General features: G+C 36.0%; 1 protein-coding gene across 3 annotated transcripts in view; it reads right to left on the bottom strand.

Moving 5' to 3' along the window:
* The window catches only part of UNC13C (unc-13 homolog C), a 629,711-nt gene that overhangs the window by 460,251 nt on the left and 146,355 nt on the right, over positions 1–23,105 (bottom strand). For all 3 annotated transcript variants that reach the window (XM_046009970.1, XM_046009972.1, XM_046009971.1), the window contains exons 5-6: positions 6,703–6,725; positions 6,053–6,117 (exon numbers count right to left, since the gene is read on the bottom strand). In XM_046009970.1, coding sequence (XP_045865926.1) covers positions 6,053–6,117; positions 6,703–6,725 — 88 coding nt within the window. The remainder of the gene's footprint in view (positions 1–6,052; positions 6,118–6,702; positions 6,726–23,105) is intronic.

Genomic DNA, 23,105 nt, shown 5'->3' with positions numbered 1-23,105 from the left:
CATCCAAGCAAAAGATCAACAAGGAAATAAAGGCCTTAAATGACACACTGGACCAGATGGACATCACAGATATATTCAGAAAATTCCATTCCAAAGCAACAGAATACACATTCTTCTCTAGTGCACAAGGAACATTCTCCAGAATAGATCACATCCTGGGTCATAAATCAGGTCTCAACCAGTATCAAAAGATTGGGATCATTCCTTGCATATTTTCAGACCACAATGCTCTGAAGCTAAAACTCAATCACAAGAGGGAATTTAGAAAAAAACCAAATACATGGAGACTAAAAACATCCTTCTAAAGAAGGAATGGGTCAATCAGGAAATTAAGAAGAATTGAAAAAATTCATGGAAACAAAACACAGCATCCTTTCTTGATCAAAACTCTTTAAAGTGTAGGAATAGAGGGTACATACCTCAATATCATCAAAGCCATCTATGAATAACCCACAGAGAATATCATTCTCAATGGAGAAAAACTGAAAGCTTTTCTGCTAAGGTCAGGAACATGGCAGGGATGTCCATTATGACCACAGCTATTCAACATAGTACTAGAAGTCCTAATCTCATCAATTAGACAAGAAAAATAAATTAAAGGCATCCAAGTCAGCAGAGAAGAAGTCAAACTATCACTCTTTGCAGATGATATAATACTTCATGTGGAAAACGCAAAAGACTCCACTCCAAATCTGCTAGAACTCATACAGGAATTCAGTAAAGTGTCAGGATATAAAATTGATGCACAGAAATCAGTTGTATTTCTATATACCAATAACAAGACAGAAGAAAGATAAATTAAGGAGTCAATCCCATTTACAATTGTACCACAAACCATAGGATACCTAAGAATAAACCTAAACAAAGAGGCAAAGTACTCATGAAAGAAACTAAGGAAGACACAAAGAAATGGAAAAATGTTCCGTGCCCATGGATTGGAAGAAAAAATATTGTGAAAATGGCTATGCTACCTAAAGCAGTCGACACATTTCATGCAATCCCTATCATAATACCATCTATTTGTTCCAAAGAAATGGAACAAATAATCCTAAAATGTATACGGAACCAGAAAATACCTCGAATAGCCAGAGGAATGTTAAAAAAGAAAGCCAAAGTTGGTGGCATCACAATTCCAGATGTCAACCTCTATTACAAAGCTGTCATCATCAAGACAGTATGGTACTTGCCCAAAAACAGACACATAGATCAGTGGAACAGAATAGAGAGAAATAGACCCTCAACTCTATGGTCAACTAATCTTCAAAAAGCAGGAAAGAATGTCAATGGAAAAAAGGCAGTCTCTTCAACGAATGGTGTTGGGTAAATTGGACAGCCACATGCAGAAAATTGAAACTGGAACTTTTCCTTACACCACAAACAAAAATAGACTTCAAATGGATGAAGGACCTCAATGTGAGAATGAAATCCATCAAAATCCTTGAGGCAGCAACCTCTTCGACCTCAGCCACAGCAACTTGTTCCTAGAAGCATCGCAAAAGGCAAGGGAAGCTAGGGCAAAAATGAACTATTGGGACTTCATGAAGATCAAAAGCTTTTGCACAGGGGCACCTGGGTAGCTCAGTGGGTTAAAGCCTCTGCCTTCGGATCAGGTCATGATCTAAGGGTCCTGGGAACAAGCCCCGCATCGGACTCTCTGCTCAGCAGGGAGACTGCTTCCTCCTCTCTCACTGCTTGCCCCTCTGCCTACTTCTGATCTCTGCCAAATAAATAAATAAAATCTTAAAAAAAAAAATCTTTTACACAGCAAAGGAAACAATCAACAAAACCACAAGACAACTGACAGAATGGGAGAAGATATCAGATAAAGGGCTAGTACCCAAAATCTATAAAGAACTTAACATACTCAACACCCAAAGAACAAAGAATCCAATCAAGAAATGGGCAAAACAGACATGAACAGACATTTCTGCAAAGAAGACATCCAGGTGGCCAATAGACACATGAAAAAGTGCTCCACATCACTCAGCATCAGGGAAATACAAATCAAAACCACAATGAGATACCACCTCACACCATTCAGAATGGCTAAAATTAACAAGTCAGGAAATTACAGATGCTGAAGAGGATGCAGAGAAAGGGGAACCCTCCTACACTGTTGGTGGGAATGCAAGCTGGTGCAGCCACTCTGGAAAACAGCATGGAGGTTGCTCAAAAAGTTTAAAATAAAGCTACCCTACAACCCAGCAACCACACTACTGGGTATTTACCTTAACGATACAAATTTAGTGATCCGAAGGGGCACATGCACCTGAATGTTTACAGCAGCAATGTCTACAGTAGCCAAACTATGGAAAGGACCTAGATGTCCATCAACAGATGAATGGATAAAGAAGATGTGGTGTGAATATATATATATATACACACACATATACATACACACAATGGAATACTATGCAGCCATCAAAAGAAATGAAATCTTGCCATTTGTGACGACATGGATGGGACTAGAGGGTGTTATGCTGAGTGAAATAAGTCAATCAGAGAAAGAAAATTTTCATATGATCTCCCTGATATGAGGAAGGTGAGAGGCAAAGGGGGGAGTTGGGGGGTAGAGAAGGAAAAAATGAAACAAGATGGGATCGGGAGGGAGACAAACCATAAGAGACTCTTAATCTCACAAAACAAACTGAGGGTTGCTGGGGGGAGTGGGGGTAGGGAAAAGGTGGTGGGGTTGTGGACACTGGGGAAGGTATGTGCTATGGTGAGTGCTGTGAAGTGTATAAACCTGGCGATTCACAGACTTGTACCCCTGGGGATAATAATACATTATGTTAATAAAGATTTAAAAAATAAAAAATAAATAAAAAGTGATTCATATTTGGAGAAAGTACTTGTGTGACTTCATTCACTATCATTTATTAAAGTAGTTTCATCTAATTGACTTATCTGAGGCTAGGTAGCTATGGGCATGTGTCATTCAAAATCCCTCAGAGTAAATCTTCTGAGAAAAGTGTAGTTGGATGACAGCCTTCAGCCACCATGCTTCCAGAATCCGCTGTAGCATTCATCCAAAGGCCATACTCATCAAGCTGATTCAAACCAATGACTGAACATGATGGATGGAGGTCACAGAGCTGGCCACATATGCACAATGTGGGACTCTCAACCATATACTTATCTGGGATTCCTCATTGGTCTGGCACTTTTCTCTAGCCTCACTGGTCAAGTTTTTCTCCTTCCTTCCCCCTCTCCTCTCATAGATGTCAGACCCATATTATGGTCCAAATGTTTCTCTCATCTCTTCCAGCTGCCTCTCCACTTATCTCAGATGTTTCCCTCCCCAAAAGCTCTTGTACTTCTAATATCTTGCTGTGTGCTTCTGGTAGGACTCTTAGCTTATGAATATGAGAAAAGTTACCAAATTCCTGTAAAACAACTGGGAGAAATATGGTGTTAAATACTAATGTTATCGCTGAAACATGCATTTTTCCAGGTTTTTCTTTTCCTATCTTTTGATTCTTCTTTCTCCTGATTCTTTTTCCAGAGCCTGCCTGATTTTCTTCTTTTTTGACAAATGGGAAAAAGAAAAGTTTGCTATGTCTTTTCTAGCAACACTTACAAGAGATGTACAGAGAGATGAGCAGATATCAGAGCAGCAATATTAACTCTATTATCTGGTTCCAGTGTCTACAGATTATTCATTGACACTTGAGAAGGGGGAGGGAAGGATCAATGTGGTCTGGTTCTAAACTGGTTAGTAATGAAGGTAGAGGAGAGAGGGATGGAGAACTGTCATGAAGAAGTGGTGACCCCAGTCTGAAAGTCGACTGCAGGTTCTTTTCCAGGACAACAGAAGTTATAATATTTGGAAGATGTATAGTAAATCTTCTAAATAGTGATTCATTCTACAAAAAAATATATTTTAAAGTTTTTATAGAAAAAGCAAAACAAATCTTGCTGAAAGAGGTTGTGATTGAAGGTTATATTTAAAGGAACTCTTCAGGTTCTTCAAGAAGTAATAAGCGTTCAGATAAGGGCAAACTCTCTTGATGACTAAAAATTATCACCCATTTCCAATACCATCACAACACTAAAATCTCTTGGCAAGTCTTTGAAGTTTCTGGAAAAGTAGAAGGGATCTGTTCAATATGCAAAGGTAATCATTTTAGCTAACCACGTACACATCTTGCACTTAAAAATATGGGTGTAGATTAACTCTGTTGCTTTAACACTGATAAACTTCATATTCAGACATGAGTTAGGAAAGCAAGATGTTATGAAGTACTGGATGCCAAAGGGAGCAGTTGCAGGAACCCTGAGGCCATAGACTCAGGTAAGTCTCCAAGATCATCTACAAACATGTTTTCATAATCAAATTGGAATTTAACCTAATTATTTTCTAAGAAGCGTTCATTTTGTCAAGTTATCATTTTCTAGGAAACTTAAAGACACAGTCTGTAGGAGGTAGGAGAGTGAGTAATCCACTGATTCAATTTTCTGAATTTTTATCACAGCTAATCCTAATACATTTAAAGCATTGTGATTTTGTAATGAGAATGTGAGTAGTTCTTTACATATTTAAAAACATTTAAGAGTTTATAGACATAAAAGTAATGAAGATATGACTTGCTATTTGACAAAAATCAAACTTCTATTTGATGTACATCAAGCTAACAATGGTCTATGTTATTTTCCAGGAGCTCCATATTTAAAATGTGAAATTCTACGTATTTCACTTAAAGCAAAGTAACGTGTGGATGTATCTAACAGATTTTCAAAAGGTGAGAGTATTATAAGCATAAATGTAAAACTATGTCTTTGCCTAAAAAACACAATACACAATCTTAAATGTTGCTTCTCTCTATATTAGACACACATGTATTCAAATGTCAACATGTATAAAACTCATCTTTCTGTATGTCTATACTGTAACGTAAGGTTTGGTTGATAATTTCACTTTAAAAATTTATTACATTTTGCTCTAGTATCATTTGCAATACTGGCACCTAGAAATATTCTTGAAAATCCATTAACAGAAGAAATAAATGTCTTGAAATATTTGCATCACTTCAAAATAAGGAAGTAGAAAGTTTGTTAAAGGCATGTTGTTAAATGATAAAGAGAAGAGGAAAAAACCCAAAGCTGGAGATGCAGGATAGCCTACCAAAGAAGGTCACAGACCCTAGAAACAGACTAGATGGGTTTGAATACTGATTTGGCCACTTATTAGCTATATGAAGGAACAGGGTTTTTTTTGTTGTTGTTGTTTTTGGTTTTTTTTAACCGTTTCATACAACAGTTCCCTAATTTGTAAAATGAAGGTCAAATGAGTACTTACCTCACAGGGCCATTTTAAGGATCAGATCAGACATTATGTAAGAAACAATCAAAACAATACTTGCTACAATGTCATTACTAAATCAGTGCTTATTTTTTTCCTAGTTTTTTTGCCTAGTTTATGGCAGAACTACTTATTCTATAGGAACATAGACATGTAGTCAAGCGACAGAAAAAAGGCTACAAATGGATACCAATGTGTAACTGTGGGCATTAAATGAGATCCTTTTTGAGTATTATACATGCAAAATATACTTCATATGTCACTTTGTGATTAAATTTTAAACCCTTTCATTCAACCATTAAATAACAGTGAAGTTTACATTCATTGACTTATTGAAATAGAAAGACATTCCTGCACATTTCCTTAATTGCTAATAAGCAGATCAAAAGATAGTATTAACTGTATCAATATGAACTCATTTATGTAAAATTATATGTATTTGTGTATACAATGATAACCTTAACAACTAATCCATTTAGGTGATTTTGACTTTCTTCTTTGTATAAGACACATGTAAGCATAATTATATATATATATGTGTATATATATCTATATATATACATACACACAAACTGTACATTATTAAAAAAAACAAAACTCTAAAATCCACTTTGTGAAAAAAGAAAGCAAACATAAGTCTAGTTAATTATACCATCATGCAGTATCCTGCATTCAAAATGCATATGGTGAGAGCAGAGCCAGGTACCACTGTTGAATGCAATGAATTAAAAAGATTATGAATGTACTCACCCACCAATCACCTGGAGTCCAGAGAATTTGCAAGCATCCAAATCACTGCCACTTACTATTCGAGCCTTAAATCAAAAACAAGAAAAAAAACAAAAAAACAAACAGGCTTTTAGCACACCAGAGCTGCAAATTCATGAATTAGGGACACAAGTCAACTGCACTAGACACGTAACACCTAGTATGACAGATGCTAAGCAGGGTCAGCTCCAAGTCAAAGCTACTATGTTTTTGTGAGTGGAGGTTTCACAATTAGCTGTCAGCATTTAAACAAAAGCACTGGCACAGTCCAGGAAAATATATCATGTTCCCAATAACACTTGCCCTTAAAACTTGCTAGGTGCAGTGAACATCATGAATCAGTCAAGGAGACCATGATTAGCCAGACTTAAGAACAGATGCTGAGTTTGACCGTAGCAGACCCCGAGGCTGGCAAGTGTAAGCTAAAGTAAGCGCAGCTGGCAAGGTGTAACCTCTTCATAAATGCAACATATCGGGGGGCACACTTAAAGGACAACCAAAGAATGGAAAGCTGGGATATCATGCACATCTCACAACTAAAACAGAGGAACCAAACAGGTCTAATATGTCACAAACAAACATGTACAAAAGACAAGGTCCCTCAGGAGAGAAGAAAAAGTATAATTTAAAACCTTTTCATCCACAGAACTGCTATCTGAAAGAGAATCAGGAAAAGAAGGAATAAATGTTAGATGGAGTACTTTAAGAAGTCATTTAAACATATACATGAATAAAATGTTACTAGTTTACATTGCTTAAAATCATAAATAAACAGAATTTCAAGGCTGAACCCCCAAGGGGAGAGAGAAAGATATTTGGTCTTCATCATTTAAAGATGTGGAAAATGTGCCCAAATCCTTGCAAAGTATCAAAAGGTGATTAAAGGGTTTAATGAAAGACAATGCGTCATGTAAAGGAAAAGAACACAGTTGAAGAATCAGAAGTCCTAAGCCCCATTTGGGGCTCTGCTACTTACTAAGCACATGAGGCAAACTACCAAACTCTCTGGAGTCTGGAATCTAGACCCAACTCTGCAAAAAGATCATGGATATTGTGCTTATTGCATCCAAACATTGTTCAGAGAATCAACTGAGATGAATATAGGTCAAAGTAAACTCCAGGTGACTACATAAATCAAGCACGTTTTATTAAGGGATTATTTATTTATGGCTTGTCATAGAGACTCAAGTGCTAAAAAATTAATCAAATATACTCCACTCTGCAAAAGAAACAAACAAACAAAAAACAACTGATGCCTGAAAGCACTTCAGTGACTTGATTGAGATCACAAAGCTAGTGCGTGGCAGAAATGGGAGACAAACCCACGGCTCCTGATGCCCTAGCTTCTGCCCTATAGATCACATTTTTCAGGTAAGTTGAACAAAGCAGAGAGGGAGGGGTGCTGGTGCAGTTTTCCAGCCCAGTTTAAGATACATCACAGGGTAAACATTTCTCAGTTGCAACTTCTCTTGGGCTCAATGAACAATGGTAAATGATGGACTTTTGTGTGTGTGTGTGTGTGGGCAGCGAAGCAAGGTTTATTGAGCAAGAACAAAGTGATAGTATGAAGCTCCCAAAGAGGGAGTAGAGCCAAGGAGTTGTCTGAATTTTTTTTTTTTTTTTTAAACTCAAATCTGAATCGACCAGGGTCCTCCTAGTGTGGTCCATTTCTACTTTACACAGTAGCATTGCTCTTAAATTTACTAATTCAGTTTTGCTTATTAGTATAAAGCTGGAGGAACATCTCTATGAATACAAGTTGGCAGAAAGCTAAAGCTAAAATGACCTTGGAGTTCATGGAGTCAAAACCTTTCATTTTTATGGATGAGCCCCAGCAATACCAAGATTTATCGAGGTCATATAGCTCTCTGACAACTTTTATTGATAAAAAATGTGAGATGTATTAGTTTTCTTGACTCATTAAGTATGGCTTGATTAATTACTTGGCAATATTTTTGGCTGTAGTTTAGATATTTCATAGTATGTCAGAATTATGTCTTTGAATATAAAATAGGATAAAAGCACAAGTAATAAAAACAGATCTTATTTATGGCCATAAAATATTAAGATATTGCATTCAATATAGAAAATTAAGCATTAAATAACAATACCTCCATGAAAACTGTCACAAACATAATTTAAAATCATAAAATAATATGAGGTAACTGGTCAGGAAACATGCACCTGCTTTTCAACAGGTACCAAAAAGCTATTTGGTAAAATTTCAAAACAAAACTCTCTAAATAATTTTTAAACATACTGAAAGTTGATTTAAATGAATCTTGAGCTTAATATGTTAAAAACAAACAAATAAACAAACATGTTACTTCCAGAGACATAAATCAAAGTATTAGGGCATTCCCATAATTCCAAGCAAAACAAAAATGTCCACAACCATCATTTTAATGTATTTATTGAAATTCTGATAATATATTAAAGCAGGCCAATTAAAGCAAAAACAAACAATATAGATGTTAGAAGGCAGAACAAACACAAAATTGTTATTTTCATTTTAAACCCAGAAGACAAGTCACCTGGAAAACTGTTAGGGTTAATAAAATAGGTAGCAATGTGAACATAAATAAGAACAGTTATTTCCTACAAACCTACAATAACTAGCTTGAAAAACAATGACGTGAGATCTGATTTCAAATATCCATTACTTTGACATGGTCTCCTATTAATAACTGGATTCTATATCAACCTTTCTAACGAGTAAAGGTAATCCTAAAGTGAATTATCTTTTAACTGCTACATTTAAAACATTTCAACTTTTTCATTCATTATTCAATGTTTCCCTCATTCCTTCACTTAATACGTATTTTTATTAATTGCCAACAAATATATTTTGTTCATTCCTACTCCTTTCTCATCTACCTGCTATCCTGTCTTCCTTGAAAGCTTTCTAAATACAGTTAAAATGACACCACTTCCCTTCCTGTTTAAAATCCACCAAGGCCACCCAGTACCTACAGCAGACAAAACAGGTGTGTATCTACGGCAGGCTCACCAGCCCTCGTTCATATCCCACACTTTGGCCACAATTAAGTTCTTGCCATTTCATCTTCATGCCATGCTCTTTGAAATCTGAGTGCCTTTGCATTTACAGTTTCTTTCTTTTGAAACAAGCACTCCCCTTCCTCATCTAGTTGTCAGCCTCCAAAACTCAGTTCAAGCATAACCTTCTGTCCTGGAAACTAGTAACATATCAGGGATTCATAGCTTTTGTGCAGGAGCGCTGCACGTTGCCTTCCTCCTGGCTAAACCTCATCTTTTGTCAGTTTCTTCACCTGCAGTCCTCCTAGATAAAAGGTGCCTTCTGCCTGCTCCTTCTAATTTCTAGTACATTTCTGAAATATAATAGATGACCAACAAATGTTTGCTGAACATTGAGTGAACAATCTTAAATAAACTACCACACTTTATGAAGTATCTAAAAAATCAAAATAAAATTTATTTCATCTTCCTGTCTAGGAAGATAAATTATTTTATAACACATTTATAGATTTAGTCATTAAAATCATAATGGCAAGTTGTTGTAGGGTTAAGAATAGTTCAAGTATAACTGGATTAGTAAGTCAAAAACATCGATGACGTTTTAAAGGGAGAATTATGAGGAAAGTCTGTACGGATTTTTAAAAATCTGTACTAACCAAATATTACTGTCCCAAATTATCTTTCAAAACAGATTGAAAGATAAATTCAACAAAATTAGCCAAGTAACAAACCCTTGTACTTAAGAATTTGACAAATAAGGAAGGATGGATTGTTAACGAAGACAAATAACTGGCCAAAAAAAGCTGCTTGGGGAGTCTGGGTGGCTCAGTGGGTTAAAGCTTCTGCCTTGGCTCAGATCATGATCCCAGGGTCATGGGATCCAGCCCCACATCGGGCTCTCTGCTCAGAGGGGACCCTGCTTCTCCATCTGCCTGCCTCTCTGCCTACTTGTGATCTCTCTCTCTGTCAAATAAATAAATAAATAAATAAATAAATAAATCTTTAAAGAAAAAAAAAAAAAAGGCTGCCTAACACATAGGTCAAGTATCTGTAATGCTTATTTATATCATCTTACACAGTGTCCATGAAATTACAGATGCATTAATTAAATATCAAGTGAGAAAATAAGTAAGAATAGAAAGGAATACTTATTAACTCTTTGGAATAAGAAGATACATTTACAGTTAGAGGTAAAATTCATTAAGTCTGTTATGCCCATTTAGAACTTTTGTATATAAAAAAAGAAAATGAAATATACTTGCTAAAAACATACATGTTGGTATGCTTAGTATATAAAGAACTCTTACAGGTCTCTGGAAAAAAAAATGACACTACTCTCCAAAATTGGTCAAGAATGTGACAAGGTAGTTCACAAATTAGAATGCAACAATGGTAAATAAGCAAGAAAAATGATATAATTAATTAAAACTATGCCTCATCAGATTACAAAATCAGTAAAAATCAGAGTAATGATATGTTAATGGTATTAAAAGTAATATTTAAGACTGTTAAAGATGTCATTAATCTGACACACTGATGCATCGTTAAGGACAGTGAAAACAATAAAATTTTTAGAAAATTTTCAGTGTTGTCTAGTAGTAGACTGTTTTAATGAGAAAATTTTTTTTAACTTGATGCTAAGGAAATTATTTTTGTTACAGATTGAATTATGTCCCCCAAAATTCACATGTTGAGGTGCTAACCCATAGCACCTCAGACTATAGGCTTCTTTGGAAATAGAGCTGTTGCAGGTACAGTTAGTTAAGATAAGGTCATACTTGCATATGGTGATTCCCGATCCAATGTGACTGGTGTCTTTGGGGAGTCAGATGCATAGACAAGAAAAACACCATCTGAAGACTGCAGCTTTGCAGCCACAGGCCGAAGATATCTACCAGATAGTAGAAGAGAGGCCTGGACAGATCCTTCCCTAACATTTTCGGAGGGAGCACTGCCCTTTTAGCATACCTTCATCTCAGACATCTAGCTTCCAGAACTGTGAGAAGAAGCTTCTGTTGTCCTAAGTCACTCCGTTTATGGTACTTTGTTTTAACATCCATGGCAAACGAACATAATTTTAAGTCATGAGAAAAAAAATAATGTGTAAATATTTGCACTTTCATTATTTACAAATAGAAACCTGGAGAAGCATGCATAATCAACTATAGAAATATGGGTTGAAAGTTATGTTCTAGGGATGTCTGGGTGGCTCAGCTGGTTAAATCTCTGCCCTCAGCTCAGGTCATGAACCCAGGGTCCTGGGATTGAGTCCCACATCATCCTCCCTGCTTAGTGTGGACCTGGCTTCTCCCTCTGCCTGCTGTTCCCCCAGGTCATGTTCTTTCTCTCTTTCTCTGACAGATAAATAAAATCTTAAAAAAAAAAAAAAAAGATTGGATTGTTTGGGATTGGGAGAGGGGGAGCGGGCTATGGACATTGGGGAGGGGAGGCGAACCATAAGAGACTATGGACTCTGAAAAACAACCTGAGGGTTTTGAAGGGTCAGGGGTGGGAGGTTGGGGGAACAGGTGGTGGGTAATGGGGAGGGCACGTTTTGCATGGAGCACTGGGTGTTGTGCAAAAAGAATGAATACTGTTACGCTGAAAAAATAAATAAAATGGAAAAAAAAAAAGACAAGAAAATTATGTTCTACAATCTTGATTCAACGATTTGTGACCATTAACACTTTTTTTTTAAAGATTTTATTTATTTATTTGACAGACAGAGATCTCAAGTAGGCGGAGAGGCAGGCAGAGAGAGAGAGGAGGAAGCAGGCTCCCCAGAGCAAAGAGCCCGATGTGGGGCTCGATCCCAGGACCCTAGAACCATGACCTGAGCCAAAGGCAGAGGCTTTAACCCACTGAGCCACCCAGGGGCCCCATTTGTGACCATTAAAATAAACATTTAAAATACTATCTAAAAATGTAAGAAATGTTTATGTATAGATATTTACATATATAATATAGGTTTAATATACATTATACATGTATCAATTACATTTTACACACACACACACACACACATAAAATAAGTACACGCACACACATATACACTCACTCACAATGGCTTTGTTCCCTGACAAATTGCCTTTTGTTCTACATGCAGTTGTTTTGTCTAGTCAAATTCTGACTAAACCACTGTAATTACCAAAAAACAAACAAACAAAAAAATCTCTGTTAGTATGGATATATACTAGTTAGTATGGATGTTAGTATGGATGCTCCTTGTCTCAAAAGTCCTATCATTGCACAAGGTTGTCTTGCAGTTCAGTGACTTAATGTTGTTAATGTCAGACCACAATGCGTCCCTCTACTTTATAGCGAAACCTCCTCTATAAATAGGATTAAAGTGAAGTTCCAGGGACCATACATTTTTATAATGTCTCGGAATTCTATAAGCTGGGTATTTAATTTTTTTAAGCTTACAAAATATTTACTAAGTGAATATCATTATTTAATCACACTGTATAAGAACTTAAAAAACCATTAAACTTTTAAGAATATGTGATCTAAATGTGTCTCCTGAGTATTTCTTGTGTGAACATCCTCAAGAAAGAACTATGAATGTGATTTAAGGCAACATGTGACCTCCTAAGCACTCAATTTTCCCTCATATGTAAGTGAAATAAGAGGGTTTGGCCATCTCCCCTTCCAGTTTCCCTCAACTCCCTCTCCTCTCCATCTCCCCATGTCCTCCATGTTATTTGTTATGCTCCACAAATAAGTGAGATGAACCATGAGAGACTATGGACTCTGAAAAACAACCAGAGGGTTATGAAGGGGCGGTGGGGGCGGGGGGTGGGGTGGGAGGTTGAGGAACCAGGTGGTGGGTAATAGGGAGGGCACGTACTGCATGGAGCACTGGGTGTGATGCCAAAACAATGAACACTGTTATGCTGTAAATAAACAAATAAAAATAAATATAAAAAAATAAAATAAAATAAAAAAGAAAAAAAAAAGAGGGTTTGGCCAGCGTGTATCTAAAGTTTCTAGCTCTAGATTCTATGATTTTGTTTCTCTTGATATAATTTTCAGTGTAACTATTTACTCACCAGTTACCCCTCAAAATATTAATATCTACTACCTAAATTTGAGATACATTTATTTCACGATTTAAGATAAAGGTAAAAATCATTGTGTTGTTGTGTTTCCTTTCTTAGTATTTTATCCTTGTTAGAACAATTTTTGAAGAAAATTAGGTGGAAGTGATCTGAAAGCTTATAAAGAATCTGAGTTCTGGATGCTTATCTAGCTTAGGAATTTCCTTAAACTTTTTTCCTCTAATGCCCTTCTTTGCTCTCCAGTCCTTCAAGGATAATGCAAAGCTCTCACTAGTGATACTGTTCACTACCCACTTTGGAAACAGGTTTGCTTTATTTCCAAGCATATCAAAATACATAGGACTTTTAAGACATGTATATTATGCCTGAAAATCATGAGATGGGAGCTGAAAACCATCCAGAGAAGAGCCTATATTGTAATCAGAAAATTGTTCAATTTCCATTGACCTTTACAGAGTACCTCCTATGTGTTAGACATTTTGCATAGCACCTTATCTGCTCTTTTATTGAATCGCATCAACTGTTTTGTGAGGCTATCAATATTCCTTAGATCTTGCCAAGGCAGAGGAAACCTTTTGGCCTGGCTCACATTTCTGTTATAATTCTGGATATAATGGGGTGGGTGCTGTGTGAGATATTAATGCTCATATCTCATACACTTTTTTGTTCAGTTATGGACTGGGGGGTTAACCTAAAAAATGAGAGACAATAACAATACAATATGGTAAGGATATATGAAAGATATGAATAAGTTGGTGGGGGAACATAGAGAAAGTATCTCCTAACTCTGCTGCCAGAGAGGACACTGGGTTTGTAAACAATTCTTGGGAGCAATGATTTATGAATGGGCATTTGTCAGTTCAATGAAATCATTCTTAGAGGAAAAGAATTTGCAAAGGCACTAAAGCTTGAAAGGGTATAGAGTACTAGGAACTGAAAAATGGGAGTGTGATAGTAAAGAACTTTAAGAAATGAAAGGTAGATGAACAGGGTTTATTGCATAAAAATCTTGATAGATTCCATTAAGGAATTTAAATTATACTCTAATTGTAATGTAGAACCACAGACTGTTCTCAAGCAAGACCGTGATGTGTAACATGATCAGAGTTTTATTTTGATTTTAAAAATCAAGGCCAGTCCTCTGGACAATGAGGCAGAATAAGACAACATACAGATTCTGCTCTCTGCCCCACTTATATCACAACTCTACACCCATGAACAATTGCTAGGTAATATTTTTTTAGTAAGCTCAGGCTCAGCATGGGCCATGAACTCATGAACCTGAGATCAAGAGTCCCATGTTCCATCAACTGAACCATCCAGGCTCCCCAAGTAAGTAACAGCTTTTAATATGTTGTATACCTGAAAATAATCTAACATTTTGTGTCACCTATACTCAAATTATTATAAAACTTTAAAACCTATCCAAGCGGGGCGCCTGGGTGGCTCAGTGGGTTAAAGCCTCTGCCTTCAGCTCCGGTCATGGTCTCAGGGTCCTGGGATTGAGTCCCGCATCGGGCTCTCTGCTCGGCAGGGAGCCTGCTTCCCTCTCTCTCTGTCTCTGCCTGCCTCTCTGCCTACTTGTGACCTCCGTCTGTCAAATAAATAAATAAATAATCCTTAAAAAAATAAAAAAATAAAAAAAAAAAACCTATCCAAGCTTAGGGGTGCCTGGGTGGCTCAGTCAGTTAGGTGACCGACTCTTGACTTCACTCAGGTCATAATCCCAGCTCTATTTCACAGAGATCAAGCTCTGAGATAGGATGGGCTCTGCACTTAGCAGGAAGTCTGCTTAAGATTCTCTCTCTCCCTCTGGGCCCCAACCCCCACACCCCCATGCTCACTCATGCACTTTAGCTTGCTCTAAAATAAGTAAATAAACCTTTATTATAAATATGCATATATATTATGCATACACACACACACACACACATACATGCATGAGATAAAAACAATGAGTGTGGAGAAACAATAAGGAAGCTTTCCATCTACCTGGAAACATCAATGGAAAAAAAAAATCTACCCAGGATAAAGAAAACCTCAAGCCTATATGAAAATGTAGGTACAATTTCACTCATATGTAGAATCCATAAAACAGAACAAATGAAAAGCCGAATCAAATCTATAAATACAGAGAACTGATGATGACCAGAAGGCAGGAGGGTGAGGGCATGGGCAAAATGGCTGAGGGGGAGGAGATACAGGGTTCCAGTTATGGAATGAATAAGTTACAGGAATAAAAGCTATGGCATAGGGAATATATTCTATCATATTGTAATAATGTTGTATGGTGACAGATGGCAGCTATCCTTATCCTTGTGGTAGCATAGTGTAAGAGAGTTGTTCAATCATTATGTTGTATACCTGAAATTGATGTAAAGTTGTGAACCATACTCCAAAAGTTATGAAAGAAAAATGCTTCTGTAAAGCATTAAATAAAATTACATTCTTTATCAAGACTGGTTACAAAGAGAGAATGAACATATGAATGTTATCATTATGTAAAAAGGATATAACTGAAGATGCAGTGGAAATTTTTTTAAAAATTCAAAGTGTGCTACAAACATCTTTATGTCAATACGAAGACTTAAGGTAATTTTCTAAACACTAACAAAAATATAAGAGGGCATATATTGCATGGAGCACTGGGTGTAATCCATAAACAATGAATCTTGGAGAACTGAAAAAATAAAAAAGGAATTACTAATATTTATTCAAAAATATAGGAAACTAAAACCATTACTAAGGAACCTTTATTCAGTAGGAAAATCTCCCCAAGACAGAACACCAGATGGTTTTTTAAAAGTTTTATGAAGTCTATATTAAACAGATAATACCACTGTAATACAAATTTGACTATATAAGTAAAGTGAACACATAGAATGTAAACAGAAAGAAAAGTATATTTCCTGAGGCTAGTATAGCTTGCCATTAAAATCAGAAAAGAATGGTACAAACTAATATTATATAACAGTATCATATAGGAGAACTCATAAGAAAATCCTAAATAAAACTTTTGTATTTGATCCAACATGGGTGTACACATTTACCCAAATTGGATTTATCCCCAAAATAAAATAGTGCTTTAACAATATAAAAATCTATCAGACTTTTGCTTCCAGGAAAAAAAAGAAAAAAAGAAAGAAAGAAAATGGGTAGACTTACCGTCCCTATTACTCCCACTAAATAAAACTAAAAATTTTGTACATAATATATAAAATAAACACATACAAAGCTCTGAAAGTTGGAGAGATGGCACAGTGACTAGTGACTTTTGACTCAAAGTATAAGACACTGATGAGTTTTATGGGTTTTCTGTTTGCCTCAAATATCCCAAACTGAACATTACAACCCAGAGATAACAACGGCACAGACAAGAAAGGCTCCAGGAAAAAACTACTCTCTTTAGCAGAAGAACCAAGAAAGGAACAGGCCACTCAGACAGAAACACTCAAATGATAATTAACCCACTCCAGTCAAACATCACACACAAAAAATCCTGTGGTCCCCATTTCCACTCCTGTCAATGAAGGTCAAAAGGAGTACCTAGACTTCTACCTTTGCTGGATTGTAATGAGTACTCCAACCGTCCATACTGACTTGAGTGCTGTCAGAGAAGACCAAGCAGGGAGTTGGAAATCACAGACAGCCTGAACTTCTCCCATACAAAAGTAATAATGAGAAATCTTTTCCCTCCTCACTGGAGTTTCATTTAAAGAGGCCTAGTGGAAAGTAAGAATTTTCATCACTGCAAAGACATAACAGAAATCACCCCCTCAATATCAGTAGTGTCTACACAGGAAGCAGCAATTAGGCACATGTTCCCTTCCAAGCTAGGGTAGTATAAACAGAGACCCAGTGGAACAGTGGGAAGGTTCAACTCCCAGTCATGCCCACCGCAGTAACAAAAAGTTTCTCCTGCTCGGTGTCTAAGAACACCTAGAAAAAACAAACAAACAAACAAACCTAAATTTCCATCTCCAGCTAGAAGAAAGGAGTCAGAGTTCTCATTCAAGTACTGGAGCACTGTCAGACAAGACAAAATGCATGATTTAAGTAAGACCCAAAGTCTTATGACAATACTCCAAATGTCCATATTAAAATCACTTGTCATACTAGGGACCTCAAACTGAATGAGAAAAGACAACAGTTACCAATGTGATAACCCAGATGTTAAAAGTATCTGAACTAGGCTTTTAACATAGCTAATTTAAAAGGTTTCAATAATACTTATAAATATGTCTGGGACCAATGAATAGGAAGTTTTACTGAAGGAGTAGACAGTCTCAAAGAAATTGAAGATAAGATAAACAAATGGAAATTTTAGAAATGAAAAATACAGCAACTGAAATATTACTAAGTGGATGGACTCAACAGCTACGTGAAAGAAAAATCAGTGAACTTGAATATAAAACAGTAGAAATTACACAGTCTGAACTACAGAGCCTGAAAACAAGTGTTAGGGACACTTGGGATTATGATTAAAAAAATGTTAAAATATTCATCTCACTGAAGTCCTAGAAAGACAGGAAAAAGAAGAATAGAGTCTACTCAATTTTTGCTTTAACAATGTATCAGACTGAGTAGCTTAAGCAACATTTACTTTGCATAGTCCTGGAGACTGGAAAGTCCAAGATCAAGGTGCTATTAGATTTGATTCTTGGTAAGGTCTCTCTTCCTGGCTTGCAGAGGTCCACCTTCTTTTTGTATGCTCCTGTGACAGAGTGAGCTTTGGTCTCTCTATTCTGATAACCACCATTGAGCCCTACCCTCATAACCTTATCTAAACCTCATTAACTCTGAAAGGCCCTATTTTCAAATACGATTAAGTAGGAATTAGGGCTTTATCATCTGAATTTTGGGAGGACACATTCATAACAGAGCTGGAAATGTGTTCAATAAAAAAAATGCCTGAAAAATTCAAGTTTTGCAAATGCTAAACAAAACACAAGTCTGCAGAATAAGCTAATAAACCACACACAGGAAAAACTGAAAAATTCACATCAAGGCAGATCACAAACTTCTGAAAACTAAAAGCAAAGAAAAAAATGTTGACAGTAGTAAGAGAAATGGCAAATTGTCTATAGGGGAGAAAAAATTTGAATGAGAATAGATTTTCTATCAGAAACCATAGAGGCAGAAAGGAATGGTGTAACACTTTTCAAGTGCTGAAGAAAATGATCAACCTAAGATTACATATTCAGTGAAAACATATCCGCAGGAATGAAGAGGCAATCAAGACATTCTCAGATGAAAGAAAACTGAGACTTTATAACCAGCCAACTTACATTAAATGAATGGCGGAAGAAAATTTTCTGAACAGAAAGGAAATTAAAAAAGGAGTCTTGAAACATCCAGAAAGGAGAGTGAACGATAAAACAAAACTATAGGTATATACAGTATGCTTTCCTTTTCCTCTTGAGTTTTCTAGATTATGTTTAATGGTTGAAACAAAACGTTTTACACTATCTAATGTGGTTCTTAATGTATATAGAGGAAATATTTAAGGAATTTTACTTTAAATGTGAAAGAATAAAGGAATATGGTGGTAGATAAGGTTTTTGCACTTCCCTAGAACTGGTAAAATGTATTCAGCAGCCAACTTTGACAAATTATGTATATATAATGTGTAGTAGGGAAATTAATGGCCCCCAGAGACAGCCATGTTAATAATTCTTGGAACCTTTATTTAATTTAAAAGGGAAATTAAAGTTGCAGACAGAACTAAGTTTCCTAATCACCCAATCTTAATACTGGAATATTATCCAGGGTTATCTAGTGGGTCAAATGTAATCAGAAGGACAATAGAAGTGGAAGAGGAAGGTAAATTAATGAGGTCAGAGTGATACAATATTAAAAAGTTCAACATACAGAGTTGGTTGATCGTCCAACTCTGGGTTTCAGTTCAGGTCATGATTTCAGGGTCATGGGATTGAGTTCTATGTCTGACTCTGTGCTCAGCAGGGACTCTAGTGGGAATTCTTTCCATTTTCTTCTGTCCCTCCCCTCCTCAAATAATAAATAAACTTTTCAAAAAATGTTCAACACACAGTTGTTGGTTTTGAAGATAGAGGAAAATGTTTATGAGCCAAAAAATATAAGTACCAACTAAAAGCTGGAAAAATCATTGAAACAGATTCTTCCCTAAGACTCTAGAAAGGAATACAGCAGTGCTGACACTTTGACTTTAGTCCAGTGTAGCTATAACAGACCTGCCACCTTCATGATTCTAAGATAAAAGTTTGTGTTGTAGTTTGTAGCAAATTTCAAGGAAGCAATAAAAAACTTATTCATAACACAATACCAAGAATTGTCACTCAAAATGTTATCCAAAGAGATACACTGAAAAACTCAAAGTGTACAAGCAATCTATAGAAATGTAGAAAAGATAGGCAATGAAAACCAGAGAAAACAGAAGACAAAGAAAAAAGTAACAGATTTAAGCCTTATCAATAATTGCATTAAACATAAAGGGCCTAAATATATCAAACTCAACACCCACAAAACAGATAATCATGTCAAAAAATGGGCAGAAGACATGAACAGACACTTCTCCAATGAAGACATACAAATGGCTATCAGACACATGAAAAAATGTTCATCATCACTAGCCATCAGGGAGATTCAAATTAAAACTACATTGAGATACCACCTTACACCAGTTAGAATGGCCAAAATTAACAAGACAGGAAACAACGTGTGTTGGAGAGGATGTGGAGAAAGGGGAACCCTCTTACACTGTTGGTGGGAATGCAAGTTGGTGCAGTCACTTTGGAGAACAGTGTGGAGATTCCTCAAGAAATAAAAAATAGAGCTTCCCTATGACCCTGCAATTGCACTACTGGGTATTTACACCAAAGATACAGATGGAGTGAAAAGAAGGGCCATCTGTACCCCAATGTTTATAGCAGCAATGGCTGCGGTCGCCAAACTGTGGAAAGAACCAAGATGCCCTTCAACGGAAGAATGGATAAGGAAGATGTGGTCCATATACACGATGGAGTGTTATGCCTCTATCAGAAAAGATGAATACCCAATTTTTGTAGCAACATGGACGGGACTGGAAGAGATTATGCTGAGTGAAATAAGTCAAGCAGAGAGAATCAATAATCATATGGTTTCACTTACTTGTGGAGCATAACAAAGAACATGGAGGACATAGGGAGATGGAGAGGAGAAGGGAGTTGAGGGAAATTGGAAGGGGAGATGAACCATGAGAGACTATGGACTCTGATAAACAATCTGATGGTTTTGAAGGGGTGGAGGGTGGGAGGTTGGATAAGTCTGGTGGTGGGTATTATGGAAGGCACATATGGCATGGAGCTGGGTGTGGCGCATAAACAATGAATTCTGTTATGCTGAAAAGAAATTAATAAAAAAATTTTTAAAAATACCATAAATATATCAAATTAAAAAAGCTTAATGGGATAGATTAAAAAAATCACTACCTAACTGTATGCTCAGGAACTCAAATATAATGATATAGACAGGCTAAAAGTAAGCAAATGGGAAAAGTTACAGTATACAATCAAAAGGATATAGTAGCTAACCTAATATCTGATAATGTAGACTTTAAAGCAAAAGAAAACTAAGAGAGACTCATACATATAATGAGATAAAGGTAAATCCACCAGGAAGATAACAATCCAAAATGAGTATGAACCAAATGCAGAGCTGCAAAGCACGTGAAACAAAAGCTAATACAACTTAAAAGTAGACAAATCCACAATTGTCAGTCACTTAAATCCCCACCCTACATTGATGAGAATAATCAATGAAAATATTAATACATGAAAAGGTATACCATGTTCATGAATTGAAACCTCTGAGATACAAAATGCAAACTGTCTCCAGATTTTATTTATACACACACACACAGACACTATAATATATATACATATGTAAAAATAACATACTATATATATGTGTGTGTATAATACATAAATTCTTTTTTCACAACTTATAATCATAGTAACCAAGACTGTGTGATACCAGCAGAAAATATTAAACATTGATAAATGTAACAGAATGGAGAACCTAGATAGAGACCCACACAAATCTTTTTATGATTTTTTTTTTGACAGAAAGAGACAAAGAAAGAGGGAAGACAAGCAGGAAGAATGGCAGAGGGAGAAACAGGCTTCCTGCTGAGCAGGGAACCTGATGCAGGGCTCAATCCCAGGATCCTGGGATCATGACCTGAGCCAAAGAAAGATGCTTAATGATTCAACCACCCAGGCACCCACAGATTATTTTTTATAAGGATGCAAAAGCAACTCAGGGAAGATAGACTTTTAAATAACTGGTGCTCAAGCAACTGGATATTTATAAGCAAAAACACCACCCTCAACCTAAACCTCATATCTTAATGCAAAAATTATCTCAAAATGAATCATATTTAAGTTTAAAATAAAAATTTTTAAAAACCTTAACTCGGGAAAAAGTCTTCAAAGACATAAAACGGGAAGAGTTCTTAATCATGACATCAAAAACATGATATAAAACTAGAAAAGTCAGTAAGTTGGTCTTAAAAACTTTGCTCTTGGAAATCCCATATAAAATGGATTTAAAGAAAAGCTATACATTGGAAGAAAACATTTGCAAACCATATACTAAACAAGGAACTAGTACCTACAATACATAAAGAACTCTCAAAACTCAACAGCAAACACAACCATACACACACAATTAGAAAATGGACAAAAGATGTAGAGACATTTCACTGAAGAGGACATATTAATGACAAACAAGCATATGAAAAGATGATCAGTATCACTAGATATTCAGGAACTGCAAACTGGAGCCATGATGAAATGTTTCTATGTGTTAGTACAGTTAAATAACAAAAACATCGACAATACCAAATGCTGGAAAGGATGCAGTGAAACTGGGTCTCTCATACATTGTCAATGTAAGATATAATAACTCTCAAATAGTTTGACCATTTCTTATAAAATTAACTGTAAGTCTATAGTACAGGCAGCAATTGAACTCCTTGGCCTTTATCCTGGAAAAAGGAAACATTCACACAAATCTTACAAATGACCATTCGTAACAGCTTTATTTTAATAGCTTCAAACTGGAAACAACCAAAATATCCCTCAACAAGTGAATAGTGAAACTGTGATACATCCCAGGGATACATTAGTATTCCTTAAATACTACTCGCCAATAAAAACAAACTGACACACATAGCAACTTAGATCTCAAAGGCATTACGTTAAAGAAAAATCCAGATGACAGATACTGCATGAGCCCATTTATATATAATTCTACAGATGGAAAACAGATTAGCTGTTGACAGGGGTTACGCAGGGCTAAACATGGGAGGGGAGGGGTGGATGAGAGAGACTACACAGGAATAGCACAAGCATGATGGAGTAGTTCTATATTTGGATTGCTATCATAGTTTCACGATCTACATATATGATAAAATGACAAATATTTACACACATTATACTAGTGTCAAATTCCTAGTCTTTATATTGTACTCCAATTATATAACATGTAAATATTGAGGGAAACAGAGTAAAAGTTATATGTGATCTCTATACTATCTTTTCAATATCCCATTAACCTATTATTTTTTAATTAAGCAGTTAAAAAAAACTGTTAAAAATGAGTTGTATTTAATCAAAACTACAACCCAATTTAAAGTTGGACAAAAAATTTGAACAGACACTTCACAAAAGAAAATGCACGAGTGGCCAAAAAGCACAAAAATGATGCCTGTCATCATTAGTCACGGGGAAATAAAATTTAAAACCACAATTAGATACCATGACCTATCCTGTGGAATGGCTAAAATTAAAGAACAACAATAACAATGCTTGTAAGTATGTGAAGCAACTCAAACTTGTTTACCCTATAATCACACTGGAAAACAGGTAGTTATTTCTTAAAAATTTAAGCATGGTACCAAAATATGGAAAGAGCCCAAATGTACATTGACAGATGAATGGATAAAGCAGGTGTGA

The sequence above is a fragment of the Meles meles genome, chromosome 6, assembly GCF_922984935.1.
Source record: "Meles meles chromosome 6, mMelMel3.1 paternal haplotype, whole genome shotgun sequence".
NCBI classification, from domain to species: Eukaryota; Metazoa; Chordata; class Mammalia; order Carnivora; family Mustelidae; genus Meles; species Meles meles.
The sequence above is the reverse complement of the archived record's forward strand: the minus strand, read 5'-3'. Positions and strand labels throughout refer to the sequence as shown.